Genomic DNA, 16,216 nt, shown 5'->3' with positions numbered 1-16,216 from the left:
CACCACCATAGGCCCTTCAGTAAATCACCTTGGCTCCACCTTCAAAATACTGCCAGCTCCAGCCATTCCTCCCCTCCCCACCAGGCCAACCCCATGCTCTCACCTGCATGGACACGGCAGCCGCTGATAGGGCTCCCTGCTCCAGCACAGGGTCCCCACATCCCCATCTCACTCAGCACCAAGCAGACCTGTCAAGACGTCAGTCTGATGTCATTTCTCCTCTGCTTGGCACTTCCGGGGCTCCCATCTATTCCAGAGTGGAAGCCAGACTCATAACCATGGGCTGCCACATCCTCTGTGAACCGCCAAGTGCGCATGGCCAGGGCAATTTGGTGCTAAGAATTGGAGGCTAGTGGGGTCAGGTCTGTGTCAGCTGTCTGAACACTCACGCAAGGCGGGCATGTGTTATCTGATTGTGCCTTTCCTTGTTTGGGCCCATCCACCCCTAGGTAAACCAAATCAGTGTGCCTTCCTCATGGAATGATGTGGGACAGGATTTCCCAAGATGCTGGCTGTTAAAACCGAGCTGTAAGCCACCTTTAAGCTGTCCCACTTCTGAAAGAAGGCTGCCAGCATCTCTATCCTGCCCACATATTAAGACGAACTTTATCTATGAAGACAAATACTAGGAGCCCCTTATATTTGAAAATGTTTTTCTGATAGAGACAAAGAATACGTGTCCTTTGTAGAAAATATGGAAAAGTGCAGAAAGGAAGATAAAGTCAACCCGAATCTCATCAGCTTCTGAGGTCCACTGTTGGCATTTGATTGCAGCCCCAGGAGACCTTTTCCAGCAGCGGGAGCTGGCACTGACTGGTCACACACAGCATGGCCCGCATGGGTAGGAGCATTTTGGCACATGGCTGTGCTTCTCCACATGAGGTCTACGCCGGTGCTAGTGGTCCAGTTGGTTACCACCCACCCATGATGAGATGGGAGCTGGCACCAGAATGCAAATCAGCTGGTTCCTGAGCACACGCCATTAGGTTCTGCTGGCATCGTTTAGATAGCAAGGCTTTTTCAACTGATGTCACAGAACCACTTCTTTTTTTTTTTTTTTTTTTTTAATTCAGTTTTATTGGAATATATTCACAAACCATACAGTCATCCATGGTATACAATCAACTGTTCACAGTATGATCATATAGTTATGCGTTCATCACCACAATCTATTTCTGAACATTTTCCTGACATCAGAAAGAATCAGAATAAGAATAAAAAATAAAAGTGAAAAGAGAATACCCAAACCATCCCCCCATCCCACCCTATTTGTCATTTAGTTTTTACTCCCATTTTTCTACTGATTTTTTTTCAATTTTTTAACTTTGTTTATCAAAAAATTAAAAACAAACAGGCAAACAACAACCAAAAAAACCCCACAACATTTCAAACAAAGCAATGGATTAAGGAAAACAAATAACCTAAAATAACCACTTTGCTTCCAACATGTTCCTACCATACCCCAAGAAAATTAATAAACCACGTCCAAACAGAGGAGTAAGAAAAACAAATAATCTAAAACAACTACACTGCTTCCAACATGTTCCTACCATACCCCAAGAAAATCAACAACCCCTAAGAAAACAAAGGAATAAGAGAAAAAAAAAAACCAAAATAACTCTATTGCTTCCAACATGAGCCTACCATATCCAAGAAAGTTCACAAACCATAATCATTCCTGAGCATTCCCATAACATTGAGATTACCCTCCATAGTTTATCTGTTCTCATTAGATTATCATTCCCCCTCCACTAATTGGTATCTCTAGGTCCCCTACATTCTACAGTATAAAACATTGTACATTTTTCACAGAATTCACATTAGTGGTAACATACAATATCTCTCTTTTTGTGCCTGGCTTATTTTGCTCAGCATTATGTCTTTTTTTTTTTTTTTTTTTTTAATCTTCATTTTATTGAGATATATTCATATACCACGCAGTCATACAAAACAAATCGTACTTTCGATTGTTCACAGTACCATTACATAGTTGTACATTCATCACCCAAATCAATCCCTGACACCTTCATTAGCACACACACAAGAATAACAAGAATAATAATTAGAGTGAAAAATAGCAATTGATGTAAAAAAGAACACTGGGTACCTTTGTCTGTTTGTTTCCTTCCCCTATTTTTCTACTCATCCATCCATAAACTAGACAAAGTGGAGTGTGGTCCTTATGGCTTTCCCAATCCCCTTGTCACCCCTCATAAGCTACATTTTTATACAACTGTCTTCGAGATTCATGGGTTCTGGGTTGTAGTTTGATAGTTTCAGGTATCCACCACCAGCTACCCCAATTCTTTAGAACCTAAAAAGGGTTGTCTAAAGTGTGCGTAAGAGTGCCCACCAGAGTGACCTCTCGGCTCCTTTTGGAATCTCTCTCCCACTGAAGCTTATTTCATTTCCTTTCACATCCCCCTTTTGGTCAAGAAGATGTTCTCCGTCCCACGATGCCAGGTCTACATTCCTCCCCGGGAGTCATATTCCACGTTGCCAGGGAGATTCACTCCCCTGGGTGACAGAACCACTTTTACCTAAGTGCAGAATATCCAGCCAGTGGGCAGAGTGGCTCCATCCAGCGGCTCAGTCCCCCAGCAGCCTCCCCCCATGGACGATGAGGAAGCTGAGGCTCCAGACACTCAAGAACCTTCCAGAGTCCCAGCAGAGGGAAGCAGCAGGACCTCCAACACAGGCAGTCTGGCTCCAGAGCTGACTTCTAACCATCTCTTTGTACTCAGTACTGTTGAAGGTTAACCATTGGTCTACCCACTGGGGACTTAAACCCAATTAAATGTATACTGAAACTTACTTTCTGAGTAAAAGTTCCAAATAATAATGATGCCGAGGGCTGACTATTTTAATTTTAATCAGCTGCAGGTATTTACTTTTTCTATCTGCTGGGGTAAGAATCTCTCATTGACTACTAATCCTGATGATTCAGAGTAATGGAGAAAGCCTTGTGAGTGCCTCAAGTATGACCAGCAGCTCATGGAAGTTGGGTCAAAACCAGATTATTTGTCGACATTCCCTTGTGGAAAGGAACTCGCTAGGGACCTGCAGAATGGCCATCCCACTGTGGGGGTCTCTGTGTTCTCTGAGATTGAGTGCCGACAGAGACAACTGGATTCCTTGACTACCGATCTCAAATTCTTGGAGAAGAGCCTGGGACTGTCCCGGTGCAGTTCAGGGGCTACCTCTGTCCCTACGTGAAACACCACCAGGGCTCCACGGCCCAGCCCTGGGGGTGAGGAAGCAAGTTTTGGAGAGATGCCCCTTCCATCCCTTGGTTCTAGGCATTTTGATGCCAACTGGGGTGTCATAGACCCAGATGTGTTCTTGTCCTCAGGTTTGGGGCTTCTGTCATCATTCCTGCATTCTATAATCCTGTTGGGGATCTTAATATATGGCAAAACTTGTCACAACTTAGCTCATGATTATACAGATTTAGAAACGAAAGGTCAAATCACGTACCCAAAGCAGAACAACTGCCTACAGTTAAAGCCCGTTTAACTGATGGACTCTGATGAACACATTCAATTCCTTGTTGATTGCCCAACAAAACTATGTTTAGAAACTGCAACCATACCCATGTGTGGACTGGATGCTGTGTTTCAAGGTTGTGAAAAAAGGGGTTGTGGCACAGTGAAGGGTGAGCTTCTAAAGCAGCTAATACAGTTTTAGAAAAGAGGAAGCCTGGGCCGTTGGTCCCGAAGGCGAAAGTTTGTCTGGAGAATGAAAGAGGCGAGCAAGCTAGTCTACTGGACATGAATATGTCATCCAATAATAAACATTTCAAAACCTGGAGTAAACGTTGCATGTCAGTGCCTGCTGCTCAGAATAATTACAGTCTGTCAAATAAAGGAGAACTGTGTCATCGACCATCTTTTTTTTTTTTTAACTTGTAATTTTTATTTTAGAGTGGTTGTAGGTCTACAGGAATGCTGCAAAGGTGGTGCAGTTGCCATGTACCGCCACCCCTCCCTCACGTCGTACATTGCCCCAGAACATCTGTCACAGCTGAGGAACCAGTACTGAACTCCATCATGCATTTGGATCTCACCAGTTTTCCCTCACATCCTTTTTCTGTTCCAGGATCTCTTCCAAGATGCCACGTTGCGTTTAGTCATCCTGCCTCCATGGCCTCCTCTGGTCTGTGACACTTGCTCAGACTTTCCTTGTTTTTCTGGCCCTGACGGTTTTGAAGAGGGCTGACCAAGTAGTCTGTAGACTGCCCCTCGACTTGCGTTTGATGATTTTCTCATGGTTAGATGGGGGCTGAGGATTTAGGGTAGGAGGCTATAGAGATGAAGCCCCTTTCTCCTCACGTCTTAACAAGGGTACGTGCCATGAACAAGACTTAACCGCTGCTGATGTCGACCGTGATCACCTGGCTGAGGTGTCCCCACTGCACGGGTCCTCTTCCCCTCCCCATCCTGCCCTCGTGGGCAGACGTCACGATGGTCAGCTAATACTTAAGGAGCAGGGAGGTGTGCTCCACCTCCTCAAGAGTGATGTGGCCGTGTAAAATATTGGGAATTATACAAATAAATTATTTATTTATTTGTATCAGTGTGGACTCATGGATATTTGTTTTCTACTTTGGGTTATAATCCAACATTGCATTATTTATTTTGTTGTTCAGATGGTTCCAGCTTTGGCCACTGGGAGCTCCTTCTGCTAGACCCCTGTGCTCCTTGAACTGCCCCCACTGTTTTGGTTTTTTGAGCACTTCTTTACTTTCTGGTACTACAAATGCTCACGGCTCATCTTATGTCTTCCCTACCCAACGCTAGTGTCTGCCATTTCTCCAAAGAGCCCTGGTTCCTTTTATTGGCAAAAAAAATTGGAAAAAACAAAATCTCGGCATCAGGTGGGGTATTTCTCACAGCCACTCCCTAATGAGAGAATATTGACAGCAACTCTTCAGCAGAAAACCTAGCCCTGCAGCTGCTCAGAGGAACAAATTATGTTCATTGTCAATAGTTTATTAGGTTTGTGTTCTGGTTTGGAAAAGTCAACATCAGGCTCTGCAAATATTTGAAGAACCCAGCAGGTCATGTCAACTGGGAGGGCCTGTGGTGAGTCAGGCCTGCTCAGGGTGGGTTCATTAGAGAGACACTTTCCCTGAAATATTCTTTGCTAGGTTAATTTCCAAAGCTGTTTCTTTTCTCAAATGGACTGGTAGAATTTGGTCTGCTTACTATGCTAGTGCCCAATACTTTTCTTAGGGGAAGCTGACACTGATAGACACCATAGCTTTTAGCAAACACTGCAGCTGCTTCCAAATTGCAGACAATGCAGGAACTATTCACTTAAGAACTTGCTAGAGACAAAGGCAAAGAGTCAAACTCCGAAACTTCAGGGCGTGAGAACAAGGAAGGTCCAGTAATAAACATGGTGGGCCTTCCCCTCAAGAGTTTCCGGTGGTTGCACTGTTCCCAGAAGACCCTGTCAAGGCTCTAACTGTGAGTGGCTGAGAACTCGGAAAATGCAGGTCTGCGGCCTGGATTGGGGCATTTGGGGTGTGCTCAGCACACACAGAGATCAGATGAAGAACAGAGTGATTGAGTCGTGCCAAGTTAAATCCCACAGCTGCACTATGGAACATGGGGCCACCCCAGACGTCCTCTGAACCTTAATATGTTATTGCTTTCAAGGTACCAGCACGGTGGCCACCCCCCCATCCCAGGTTAGGCTTTGATGTTTATTCTGTAAATGGTTTAAGTGGTTTGGGCAGGCTCACTAATCGTGTCCGCACATTGGACTCCCTCCTCTCAAGGTTTGTGCACCTACTACGAGGCTGTCCAGCTCCAGGGGAACGTTGTCCACTCAGGCAGGCTGGACAGAGGAAATCCCCAGCTTTTTTGCAACAGACGTTTGTTCCCACCTTCCTTCTCTCTGACTTGCAGTTAATACCCTCCTTGTTCCTTGGTTTATCTAACTTAAAAGCTACCGTATAATGATTTTGCAAAGCACAGAAAAGATTGCAACATTTGTTTGAGGCATTATCTCACATTCAGATAATTGCTGACTTTAAAATCAAGCATGTTAACGATTCTCCTGGAAGCTTCCATTTTTACCAGCAGATGACCTAGTTATATAACTCACTCCAAGCCCTGGGAAACACAGGAGCTGCCCCTCCATTGGTCCCGAGGGCTTAGATCCAGTCCAGCCTCATTTATCTCTTTACCTCTTTGGAAAATATTTGGGGCCCATCGTAAAGCCAGGCTGGAGTGGGGGCTTATCCATCTTCTTGGTAGGATGGGATATCGGCAGGGAGATGAGTTGTGTCCCGACGCTGTGCACGGTGTCATTCCAAGGTTGTATGTGGAGCTGCCGCCTTTCCCGGGCTGTGGCTGTAAGTGACGTCTCCCCACCTCAGGTGGCAGCTTTGCACGGGAGCAGGTGACGGGGCCATCTGTCCAAGGACAGTGAAGTCCCTGAGTTCCAATTTGCTTAACCGAAGGAAGTATTTTTCCCTTCTTGTCAAAAGATGGGATGTGAGTACTGTCGTCAAGCAATAGGGTTAAATGATAGTACAGTTGTCATTTTTGAAAACCAATGGTTTACACTTGGTGTGGAAAAATATGTGATAGAAAAAAGAAATCCCAGTTGATTTTCTAAAGTGAAACGTGTTTATAATAGATTTCAGCGTGACCTAGTAAATCGGGCCAGCATAATTCCATGAAACTGAATTTACCCCAAGCCTAAAGGTTGTTTTATTCTAAAATTTCAGTGTTGTCATTTTACACAACTGCAATTTGTTTTATAATGCTTTCACTTTTATCATAGAGAGGAAATACTTGCACCTTAAAAAAGGGAGCGAAATATTTGATGGAACTGTCATGTTTTTAACATTATCTTCCAAAATTATAGCATTGCCTTGTTAAATACAGGTTTTTAAAATCAGATACATGCATGTTTAAGTAGTTTAAAGCCAGTTCTATAAAAATGGTTAACAAAAATAGCCGTTCCCTCATACCTCCCTTTTCCCTTTTCACACTCCCAGAAGCAAGCCCCTTCAACTCTTTTGATGGAACATGATGCTGGCGAACTCTGAGAACCGAGCCCCAACTGCCTTCCTATTTTAAAATACTTTCATTTTTTTCCTGAACTTAATAGTTGTGTGAAATTATAATTATCACCATCCAGGGATTCCCCTTGCCTTTTCCTTATGTTCGATCCCCTGTTCTCTGGATCCCCTGGCTTTCTCTTTCTTCTTTTGCAGCTCCCTTGTTTTGACAGAGCACACCCCTGCTAGCTGCTTTAAAAGGTGTGCATGGGCGGTGAAATTCTCGAGGCCTCGAATATTTGGAAATGCCCTTATTCTGCTTGCACAGTTGATGGGCACTTTGGTTTAGCGTCCCAGGAGAGACACCATCTTCCCTGGGCTTGTTGCAGCGCTCGGTGGCTCTCAGGACCGTCCCTCTGTCCCCCGAGTCGCTCAGTCTTGTGCCCTGGTGGGTCCGTCTCCAGTCCCTGCGCTGCCCCCACGTGTCCCCTTCGGCCTTGAGACTCGAGAGTTTTCCCCTCTCCTCTGGAGCTCCTGTTACCTGAATGTTGAACCTTCTGGGCTGGTCTTTTATTTATTTATTTTTAATCTATTCTTCTGTACTTCTCATATTTTTTTTCTTTCTGGTCTATGCTTATGATTTTTTTCAACTTTATCTTATGATTTGGTGAATTTTTCATTTCTGCATTCATCTTCTTAATTTCCGAAGATCCTTCTTATTATTTGAATGTCTTTTTTTTTTTTTTTCAATACCATTCTCATCCTGTTGTTCTTTCATGGATGCAGTATCTTCTCTCATCTCTCTGAGAATATCACTGGGTAAGTTTCTCCTCCTCCTCCTCCTCCTTCTCTCTCCCTCCCTCCCCCCCCTCCACATTTCTACTTCTTCCAACTGTTTTTCTTTGTTTGCCTTGGCCCCTTCATATCCAGACCTTCTTGTTGTCTGTCCGTTTATACGAGTGGCACTCTAGAAGTTGATCGGAAGCTGTTGAGCACGTGGGTGAGGTTTATCTTCCGTGTGGTCACTGATGGATGATCGGGGGTGGGGTGGGGGGCTGCTTCACTGGGAACCTCCAGTTTTCAGGAATTTTGGCTCTTCTCTCCTGGTCTCATCAGAGTCTTCAGAGACCACTCTGGGCCTCCTGCCTGGGGGGGGGCCTCAACTGGCTTCCAGTGTGCCAGGCGCCAACAGGGGAAAAGGCCGGGACATCAGTATGTTGTCCTTCTCTTAAGCCCCCCTTTTCTGTGTAGTAACTCTGCCCTCCACCGTGCCTGCCTGGTAACCTCCATTTCACTCTCTCCAAAAACTAACCTCCAATTTCTTGCCAATTTGGGGGCAGCACAGTCACCAGCTGTGCAAGAGGAAGTGTGGGCCTAACTGCTTACTAATTAGACTTCCAGGAGGACCCATCATCACTGTTCCTGGTGGTGGGGGGATGGGGGTCTCCACTAGCCCCTGTCACATTAGAAATCCGTGACTTTCAGTCTGTTAAATCCCCTTCCTTTTGCCCATCTGGTTTCCAAAGTTCCAAATTGTATTGTTGTCTCTTCTCTTAGTCTCATCACTAGAATTGAATAGTTCACAGGTTGAACAGTACAAATTGATCTAAATATGACTATTTCTTTTTCTTGTTCCGTGCGCAGATTCAGTGTGGTTATACACACATCCAGTGCTTTCAGGTCACATTTATTATTTTATTAAAGCTGTGAAAATTCTGTTAATAAACACATCCACCCTGAACTGTCTGAGCCATTTAGCACCCTCAGCTTCCCAAAAGAGCACACCGGCCTCCCCTCCAGCTCAGTTACCCACCACTGCCCACCCCACCGGATGTGCCACCCCTGCCTGCTCTAAGGTTCCTTTGGGGCAGTGGCAGGGGGTCTTCCCCGGGGCCTCCGTCAGTAGGCGAGGGCAGGCGGGCAGCTGGCAGCACCTCGAGGGCCAGGTAGTCCCTGACTTTCTCATTTCACTCGTCCGTGCCCTTTCCTTACAACCCTGTTACTGTCTGTCTCCCCCCAGCTCTGTTTTGTGATGTTTTGGACCCCCAACGTTTCTGAGAAGATCCTGATAGACATCATTGGAGTGGACTTCGCCTTCGCAGAGCTGTGTGTTGTTCCACTGCGTATCTTCTCTTTCTTTCCAGTTCCAGGTAGAGTGACCCTCATGCACCATTACATCTTCTTTCTTTAGAAATGTCTGCAATCATGTTACAAACAAAAATGTAAACTTTCATAGTGGATTAGAGATGTAGACATTAGCCAGTAGATTGAAAGTTCAAGAAGTGAATCAAACCAGAATGGTTGTGTTTTTTTTACGTTACAGAGGTTGCAGACACAGCAAAAAGAAAGTAGATCCAAAGGGGTCACCCAGGTTTTCTTAGGATTTGGGGGTGGGTGGGCAGCAGAACTGCTCCGTGTCATGTTGGTACTGCTGATTCCACAAACCTCTGCATGCAGTAAAATCCATAAAACTGTATACCAAAAAAAAGGTCAGTTTTACTGTATGGTAATTTTTAAAAACATACAGTAAAAAACTGCTAAAACCTAGAAGTGCCACAGAAGGCAAAGGGCTGCTGGAGAAAAGAAAATCCAGGGGCAAAGCTGAAGCTGACAGCAACGGCCAGAAATGAAAATGCCCAGAGCCAACAGGTAAGCCAGTTAGAAAATTCCAGACTGACATAGAGCTGCACAGAGTGAGGTCGTTCCTCTTGAACGAGAAAAGCAGGATGCAGGCTGGTTGTTTATATGCTGCCGCTTCTGTAGCAAGTGTGTAGCTTGTGTATGTGTGTCTGTCCATAATACGCGTATGGAAATGCTGGCTCATCTGCAGACCATTTCTAGAAGTAGCTCACCAGCTGGGAGGGTGGTTGCCCCTGGGAGCAGGACTGGGGCTTCGGAAGTCAGGAATGGGAGGGAAACCTTCCTTTTACTGATTCCCTTTGCACCGTTTAAATCCTGTACCAAGTGCCTGTAGTTACCTATTCAAAAAGTAATTGCAAAAAAAAAGCGAGAAGTCAGAGTGCACAAAGCAACTGTCGGGTTAAGAGAAGGAGCCGTGGGGTATGAGGCCGGGCTGACAGTGGGCCCATCTGCCACTCTGTCATGTCCCTTAGGCCCCAGGTGGACTCCAGAGCCCTCCAGAGTGGGGGTGTGCAGGTGTCCCCTCCAGGGCTGTCCCCTCAGCTGTCCCCTCCTGGGCTGTCCCCTCAGGTGTCCCCTCCTGGGCTGGCCCCGCATGTGTCACCTCCTGGGCTGTGGCAGAAGCAGACAAGCTAGGACCACAGCAGTGGGGCCATGTCTGGTCTTTGTTCCTAAGTCATTCTGGAAAGTGACACTGCCTGGGGGACGGTGCGTGTTGGAGATTATTTCCCACAGCCTGATCCAGCCCAATGAGAGCGGGCTGATGCCCCGAGAGCTCGGGCGGGACTGGCCTGCCTGGGTGCCCAATGGGCCTTTAGTCTCCTCACCTGGTGCTGCCTGGCCTCCAGCTCGCGGCGTGTGGTGGGGCTTTCTGTGCCTGTGGGGACAGGGTGCAGCATGTGGGTGCAGGGCTCTCACCCCTGGGAAGGCACATCCAAACAAACAAACAGACCCTGGAAACAAGCTTTTCTCCCCAGAAGGAGCACCTCCTCCTCCCCAAAGATGCCGGCTCCTTGTGGGGTAAAGGACCCCCCACCCTCCCTCCCGCCAGCCCCTCCTGCGGCTGAAGAAGCAACCCCTCCACTTTCTCCAGGCGCAGCCCCCAGGCCCTGAGCTTCACTTAACCCTTTCCAGGTTCAGGGCGCTCCTTACTGACAAGGCAGGTGGTGACCGTTCCCAGCCACAGCCCCGCAGTCCTTCGCTCGGTGACCACAGGGCCCCCTCCCCCCACTTTGCACCCAGACCCCAGTGGCCGTGGCAGGGCCGGAGCCCCTGCGCTCCTGGGGTTCTCCAGTCTGGATGGTGCGACGACACATTAGGAATGTGGTGCAGGGTCACTGCAAAACGTCAGAATGTCAGAACGAAGGGCAGGGGTCAGAGGTGTCAGGAGCGGGGGCGGCAGCAGTGGTGACTGGGTGCACTGGCTGGTGACGGGCGGTGGGCCATGGCTGATGGCCCTTTGCTCTCTCGCAGTCACCGTGAGGGCCCATCTCACCGGGTGGCTGATGACCCTGAAGAAGACCTTCGTGCTGGCCCCCAGCTCCGTGCTGCGGATCATCGTCCTCATCGCCAGCCTCGTGGTCCTGCCCTACCTGGGGTACGTGGCCAAGGTCCTTGGGGTGGTGGCCCCGGCACCTTAAGCACTCCTCCAGAGGTCCCATCGGCATCCCCGGCATGTCTCGATTAGAAGTGCAGCATGGGCGCCCTGCTGGTCTGCCCGGGCACCAGGGAGGCTGCTAAGATCCATTCTAGAAAAGTACTTTGGGGTCAGGTCTGTGTGCAGGTGACATTCATTGAGCACGGACAGTACAGCAGGCACCAGCAGGGCTCTGCACATCCACTGGGTACGCTGGTGGGCACATAAACACAGTGGGGAGGACAAGTCCTGGCCCTCAGGGGCTGCCCATCTCCCAAGGAAGAGGGGCATAAGTCAGAAAACTCCACCGAACAGCCGCCACCGAAGAGTGGGACATGCTGTGAGAGCAGGCATGTGGGGACGTGCCCAGTTGGCACGTGGCCGAGCTGGGACCCACAGCGGGTAGGAGCCAGCCGGGTCCCTCCCTGGGGGCCTGCCCAGCCCTGAGTTCACCAGGTGCAGCCCTCACCGAAGCCGGAGTCTGGAGAGTGCAGGTGGCCTCACCTCTCCACGGTGTCTGCACATTGCCTGGATTTGAGTGGTCGGGTGGGTTTGGGCATTGACTCTATCTGTGCCATGGCTTGGCTTTAACGGGTGAATCACCCTCGTGTTCTCATCCCCAGGGTGCATGGAGCCACCCTGGGAGTGGGCTCCCTCCTCGCGGGCTTTGTGGGAGAATCCACCATGGTCGCCATAGCAGCTTGCTATGTGTATCGGAAACAGGTAAGAGACAGTGGCGACAGAGCCACCCTCTGCTGCGGCTGTGGTGGGTGGAGGGTGGGTCCGCACACGGGGGTGGGAAGGTGGCGCTGCTTCATAAACGTCGCTTATGGTAGGTCACGCAGGTCTCCAGCTCCCCATCACACCGTGGCCTCTGCCTTGCGTGGGAAACCCCAGGGCCAAGGCTGTTTAGCCCCCCACCAGGCCTCAGTAACAAGATGGGGTCTTATTATTATGTAGGTTATTCTTTACACCCTGCCTTGTTTCAAAAGGCAGTTTTATTTCTCAGGATATATGTCTACAATCCTACATTCTAGTGTCACCTCTAGAGAATTAAAAAATGTAGAAACTAAATAATTGCTTTGATCCTGTAGGAGAATCCTGAAAGGTTGTTTGCAATTAAATTCCTCCCCTAAGTCCTTGTATATTCAGACTTTATTGCTAAGTGCCTCAGCTTGCCCGGCTGCTATGACAAGCACCACACCCTGTGAGTTTAACCAGCAGATTACTGGCCCATGGCTTGGAGGCAAGAAATCCAGCACCGAGGTGTTGGCAAGGCCAGGCTTCCTCCAAAGTCTATAGCATTCCAGATGTGGCCTTCTGGCATCCTCTGCCACAAAGCCATCTGTCTCTTCCCGTGTCCTCCTGTGGTTCCTGCTTCCACATCCTTTGCTTATAAGGACGGCAGCCACGTGGGATCAAGGCCCCGTCATTCAGCTTGGCCACCCCAAGTAGGACCCTGGAAGGTCCTGAGTACGGATGGGGTCACACCCCCAGGGCCGGGGTTGGCCTTGAGCCTGTCTTCCTGGGGGGCTGGAGCAGGGGACAGAGCCATCCTGAAGAAGCTGTTTGGAAGGAGGAGGGGCCGCTGTGTTGTGCTGCCTTGTCGAGTGAGGTGAAGGCTGGGACTGGATGAGTGAACTCGGCCACACAGAGGTCATCGGTGGCCTTGCCCCGGTCCCGGCCTGGCAGGGGTGGCAGCCTGAGGAGCTTTGTCTGAAGGGGCAGAGAAGCGTGGGTGTGCGTTTCCGGAAGCCGATGAAGAGGGGATGAGTGAGGGCATGCTGATGGCCTGGGGCTTACCGGGGAGGAGGAGGGCCGTGGTAGGGACCCCTCTGGTTCCCGCAGGAGTCGGCTGGGAGCTGGGCAGGGACGCCATCTCCTGGCAACGGCGTCTCCTGGCGACAGGGTCTAGGCACAGATGAGTGGCAGGAGGGAGCTTTTGTTAAGTGTTTTTCTGATGAAGTGGTGAGCTCAGTCACCAGCTGAGACATTGGAGTTCTGGAAAAGAGGGAGCGTGTGACATCGTGGGCCAGGAGAGGAGCACAGTGATGGGCAGGAGAGCAGGCAGGGGGCAGGACCTGAGGGCCCACACCCCTGTAGGGAGGAGAGCGTGGGCAGCCCGGGGTCCTTCCCAGCCATGGTGGCTGTGTGGGCACAGGCCAGAGTGGGCACAGGTTCACAACTCACCAAGGTCAGGGTTTGCCTGGCAAACATGGTCAAAGGCAAGAGGGGCAAGGAAGTGGCTCTAATTAACGGCCCCTTAATGTAAGCTGATTAAAGAGGAGAGAGGACATCCAGAATGCGCGTGGCACCCAAGGGCTGGAGGGGACCTGGGTTGTAGGAGCGGGGTCCTGAGGGAGGGGTCAGAAGGAGAGGCAGGTGTGTGTCGCTGACCCCGGAAGGAGGAGAGGCCCAGGCGTCCAGAGGGGGCAGCCTGGCCATGAAGTCACCAGGAATTGGGACAGGGGAGCTGGAGAGGCTGGCGGCAATCCCAGAGCCAACCCAAGGGGACCGAGGGTGGAAGAGGGGGGACGTGGGGAGAACATGAGCTCCCAAGCTGGGGGCTTTAGGGAGGAGAAGGGAAAATAGTCTGGAGTGGCCAGGAAGGGGAAGGAGGCGAACAGCCACCAGCTGAAAGGCTGCAGGGAGGCCAAACCCAGGGCCTTGCCAGAGGCTGCGGTGACTTCCAGAGGGTGTGGTGGGAGGGGGTTCGGGGAGGGGTGGCATCCCCCATAGTGCTCCCCACACAAAAGTAAGGCCAAGCAGAGATGCAGCAGCTGGATTTGGTGGCTTGATCAGGTCGACCCCGCATCACCCCCTCACACACACACATGCACCATAAACGAGCTCCAGGCCTGCACCCAGGGCCCCCGCCCCCTCTCCCTGCTCTTGGCTCTGCTGTGACCCATCCCTGCCCACAGCCCCTGGTTGACAAGTCGTCTTTGGCCTAGAAAAAGAAGATGGAGAACGAGTCTGCCACGGAAGGGGAAGACTCCGCCATGACCGACATACCCCCCGCAGAGGAAGTGACGGACACCGTGGAGATGAGGGAGGAGAACGAGTAGGGGCCCAGGATGTCATGCTCACCGTGGGGACAGTCGGGGCGACCCCTTGGCATGAGTTTTTCTCCCCTCGTTTTCCGTTCCTTCTTTCAGTTTGGTTTGGTTTGGGGCACTAGAGAGGCCTTGATTGAGAGGTTTTGTGTGACGTCTCCAGCACGCTGGGTAAGCTCACAGCCATGCAGGGGCCCAAGGAAAAGTCTTTGTTGTTGGTTTGTAAAAACAAAAAAAAGTTGAATTCGTTCCCCTGCTTCATGAAAACCGAGGCGTGGCTGCCTCCCAGTAGAAGCTGTGCCCTCCTCCACTGCCCTGTCACCTGGAACCAAAGGACTGCGTGGGCCCTGGCCACGGGCACCCCCACCCCGGCCCTTTCCGTTTCTCTTAGGAAGTCAGTGGGTGACTACTCGGCTTTCTCTGATTTGCGTGACAGTAAGTGGCTGTGCAGACAGGACGGGGCAGGGTGGGGCCTGTCACATTTCCCTTCAGCCATGGAGTTAGCAACTGCTGCCCACCCAAAGGCAGCGCGCCGAGCTGCGGGCTGCACCCTGGAGGAAGAGGTGCACACGGAGGATGCCACGGGAGCAGCGAACTGGCACGATCGAATGGTAGCATGCCATTTTGCATTTGTCTAGAGTCAAGGTGAGCTGTCAGTTTGCACACCCCACTGCGTATACACAAAAGCTAACATTTTAAAGGGGTCACGAAACCACATCTCCAAATTTCAGCCTCCCCTTGCCCGACCTTTCCTGAAGGCTTGGTTTTCACATACCTTTCCTGCAGGTGGCACTCGAGCGAGTTGGATGGAGCATGCTAATGTTACATTTTAGTTCTGAAGTGAACTGAGGCTTTGAGTCGTAATCTAGCCATCTAGCGCCAGGGTGCCACACTGCAGCATTCGAAGTAGATTCATTAGCTGGTTCCGCCGTCCTTCCTCTTAACTGTGCGGTACAAGGAATTCAGGGTGTCCCACGGTACTTCCCTCTCACACCACGCAATAAAGCAAGACATTCGATAGACAGTATCAAAGTCACTATGTGATATTCCCTGAATTGAAACATCTGAAATCCATTTAGTGCAGTATATTTTTCTAAGTTTTGGGAAGCAGGTTTTTTCTTTAAAGATTAGGAACACAAATTCTTGATTTAGCCAAAACTCTTAGACTGAAAGAACCTAAACAAACAAACAAAAAATATTTTAAAGATATAAATATATACTGTATATGTTATGTAATTTATTTTAGGCTATAATACATTTCCTATTTTCGCATTTTCAATAAAATGTCTCTAATACAATACGGTGATTGCTTGTGTGTTCGACATACCTGCAGTTGAAACGTATTGTATCAAGGAACATTGTACCTTGTTTGCAGCAGCTTTACAAAGTGTGTCATTTGTATATAAATGTAAGCGTTGGTAAATTATGAGAGAACTATTTTTCACTATGGGTAAAAGGGGTATAAATTTGTCAGCTGGTGTACAAATTTTGGAAATGGAAATATAAGCTGGAAGAGCAAAAAAAGGAAAAAAAAGAAGAAAGGAACAGGCAGGCCTTTTGTGTTAATTGTTTTCAGTACTCTGTAATCTTATTAGTCCTCAAAGAAAAAAAATAATTTAAGGATATAGTGGGCTGTGAACATAACAGGGCTGCGTTTCTGGAGCACCAGTTTCTGCCAGCTGTGCCTGCATCGGGTAACGTCTGTAAGAGCTTCCTCACAGCGATTTTTTCTCCATAGGAATGAATCCAGAAAATTAAGATGCATAGTTTTGGGGCGATCTAAGATTTCAGAGAGTAAAAAAAAAAATCTAATTGTGTTGATTTTTTTTAAAGCACATGACTAGAAAATTAAACAGTGGTTTTTTT

General features: G+C 49.1%; 1 protein-coding gene across 1 annotated transcript in view; it reads left to right on the top strand.

Annotated features, from left to right (window-relative positions):
• ANKH (ANKH inorganic pyrophosphate transport regulator) overlaps positions 1–15,648 on the top strand; it is a 166,883-nt gene extending 151,235 nt beyond the window's left edge. Inside the window, exons 9-12 of the mRNA XM_037799538.1 lie at positions 9,039–9,168; positions 11,132–11,255; positions 11,918–12,017; positions 14,249–15,648. Of these exons, the coding sequence (XP_037655466.1) occupies positions 9,039–9,168; positions 11,132–11,255; positions 11,918–12,017; positions 14,249–14,362 (468 nt within the window). The 3' untranslated portion in view covers positions 14,363–15,648. The remainder of the gene's footprint in view (positions 1–9,038; positions 9,169–11,131; positions 11,256–11,917; positions 12,018–14,248) is intronic.
• Positions 15,649–16,216: the final 568 nt, after the last annotated feature.

Source organism: Choloepus didactylus, chromosome 11 (assembly GCF_015220235.1).
Source record: "Choloepus didactylus isolate mChoDid1 chromosome 11, mChoDid1.pri, whole genome shotgun sequence".
Classification (NCBI taxonomy): Eukaryota; Metazoa; Chordata; class Mammalia; order Pilosa; family Megalonychidae; genus Choloepus; species Choloepus didactylus.
This window is presented reverse-complemented; position numbering and strand designations above follow the sequence as displayed.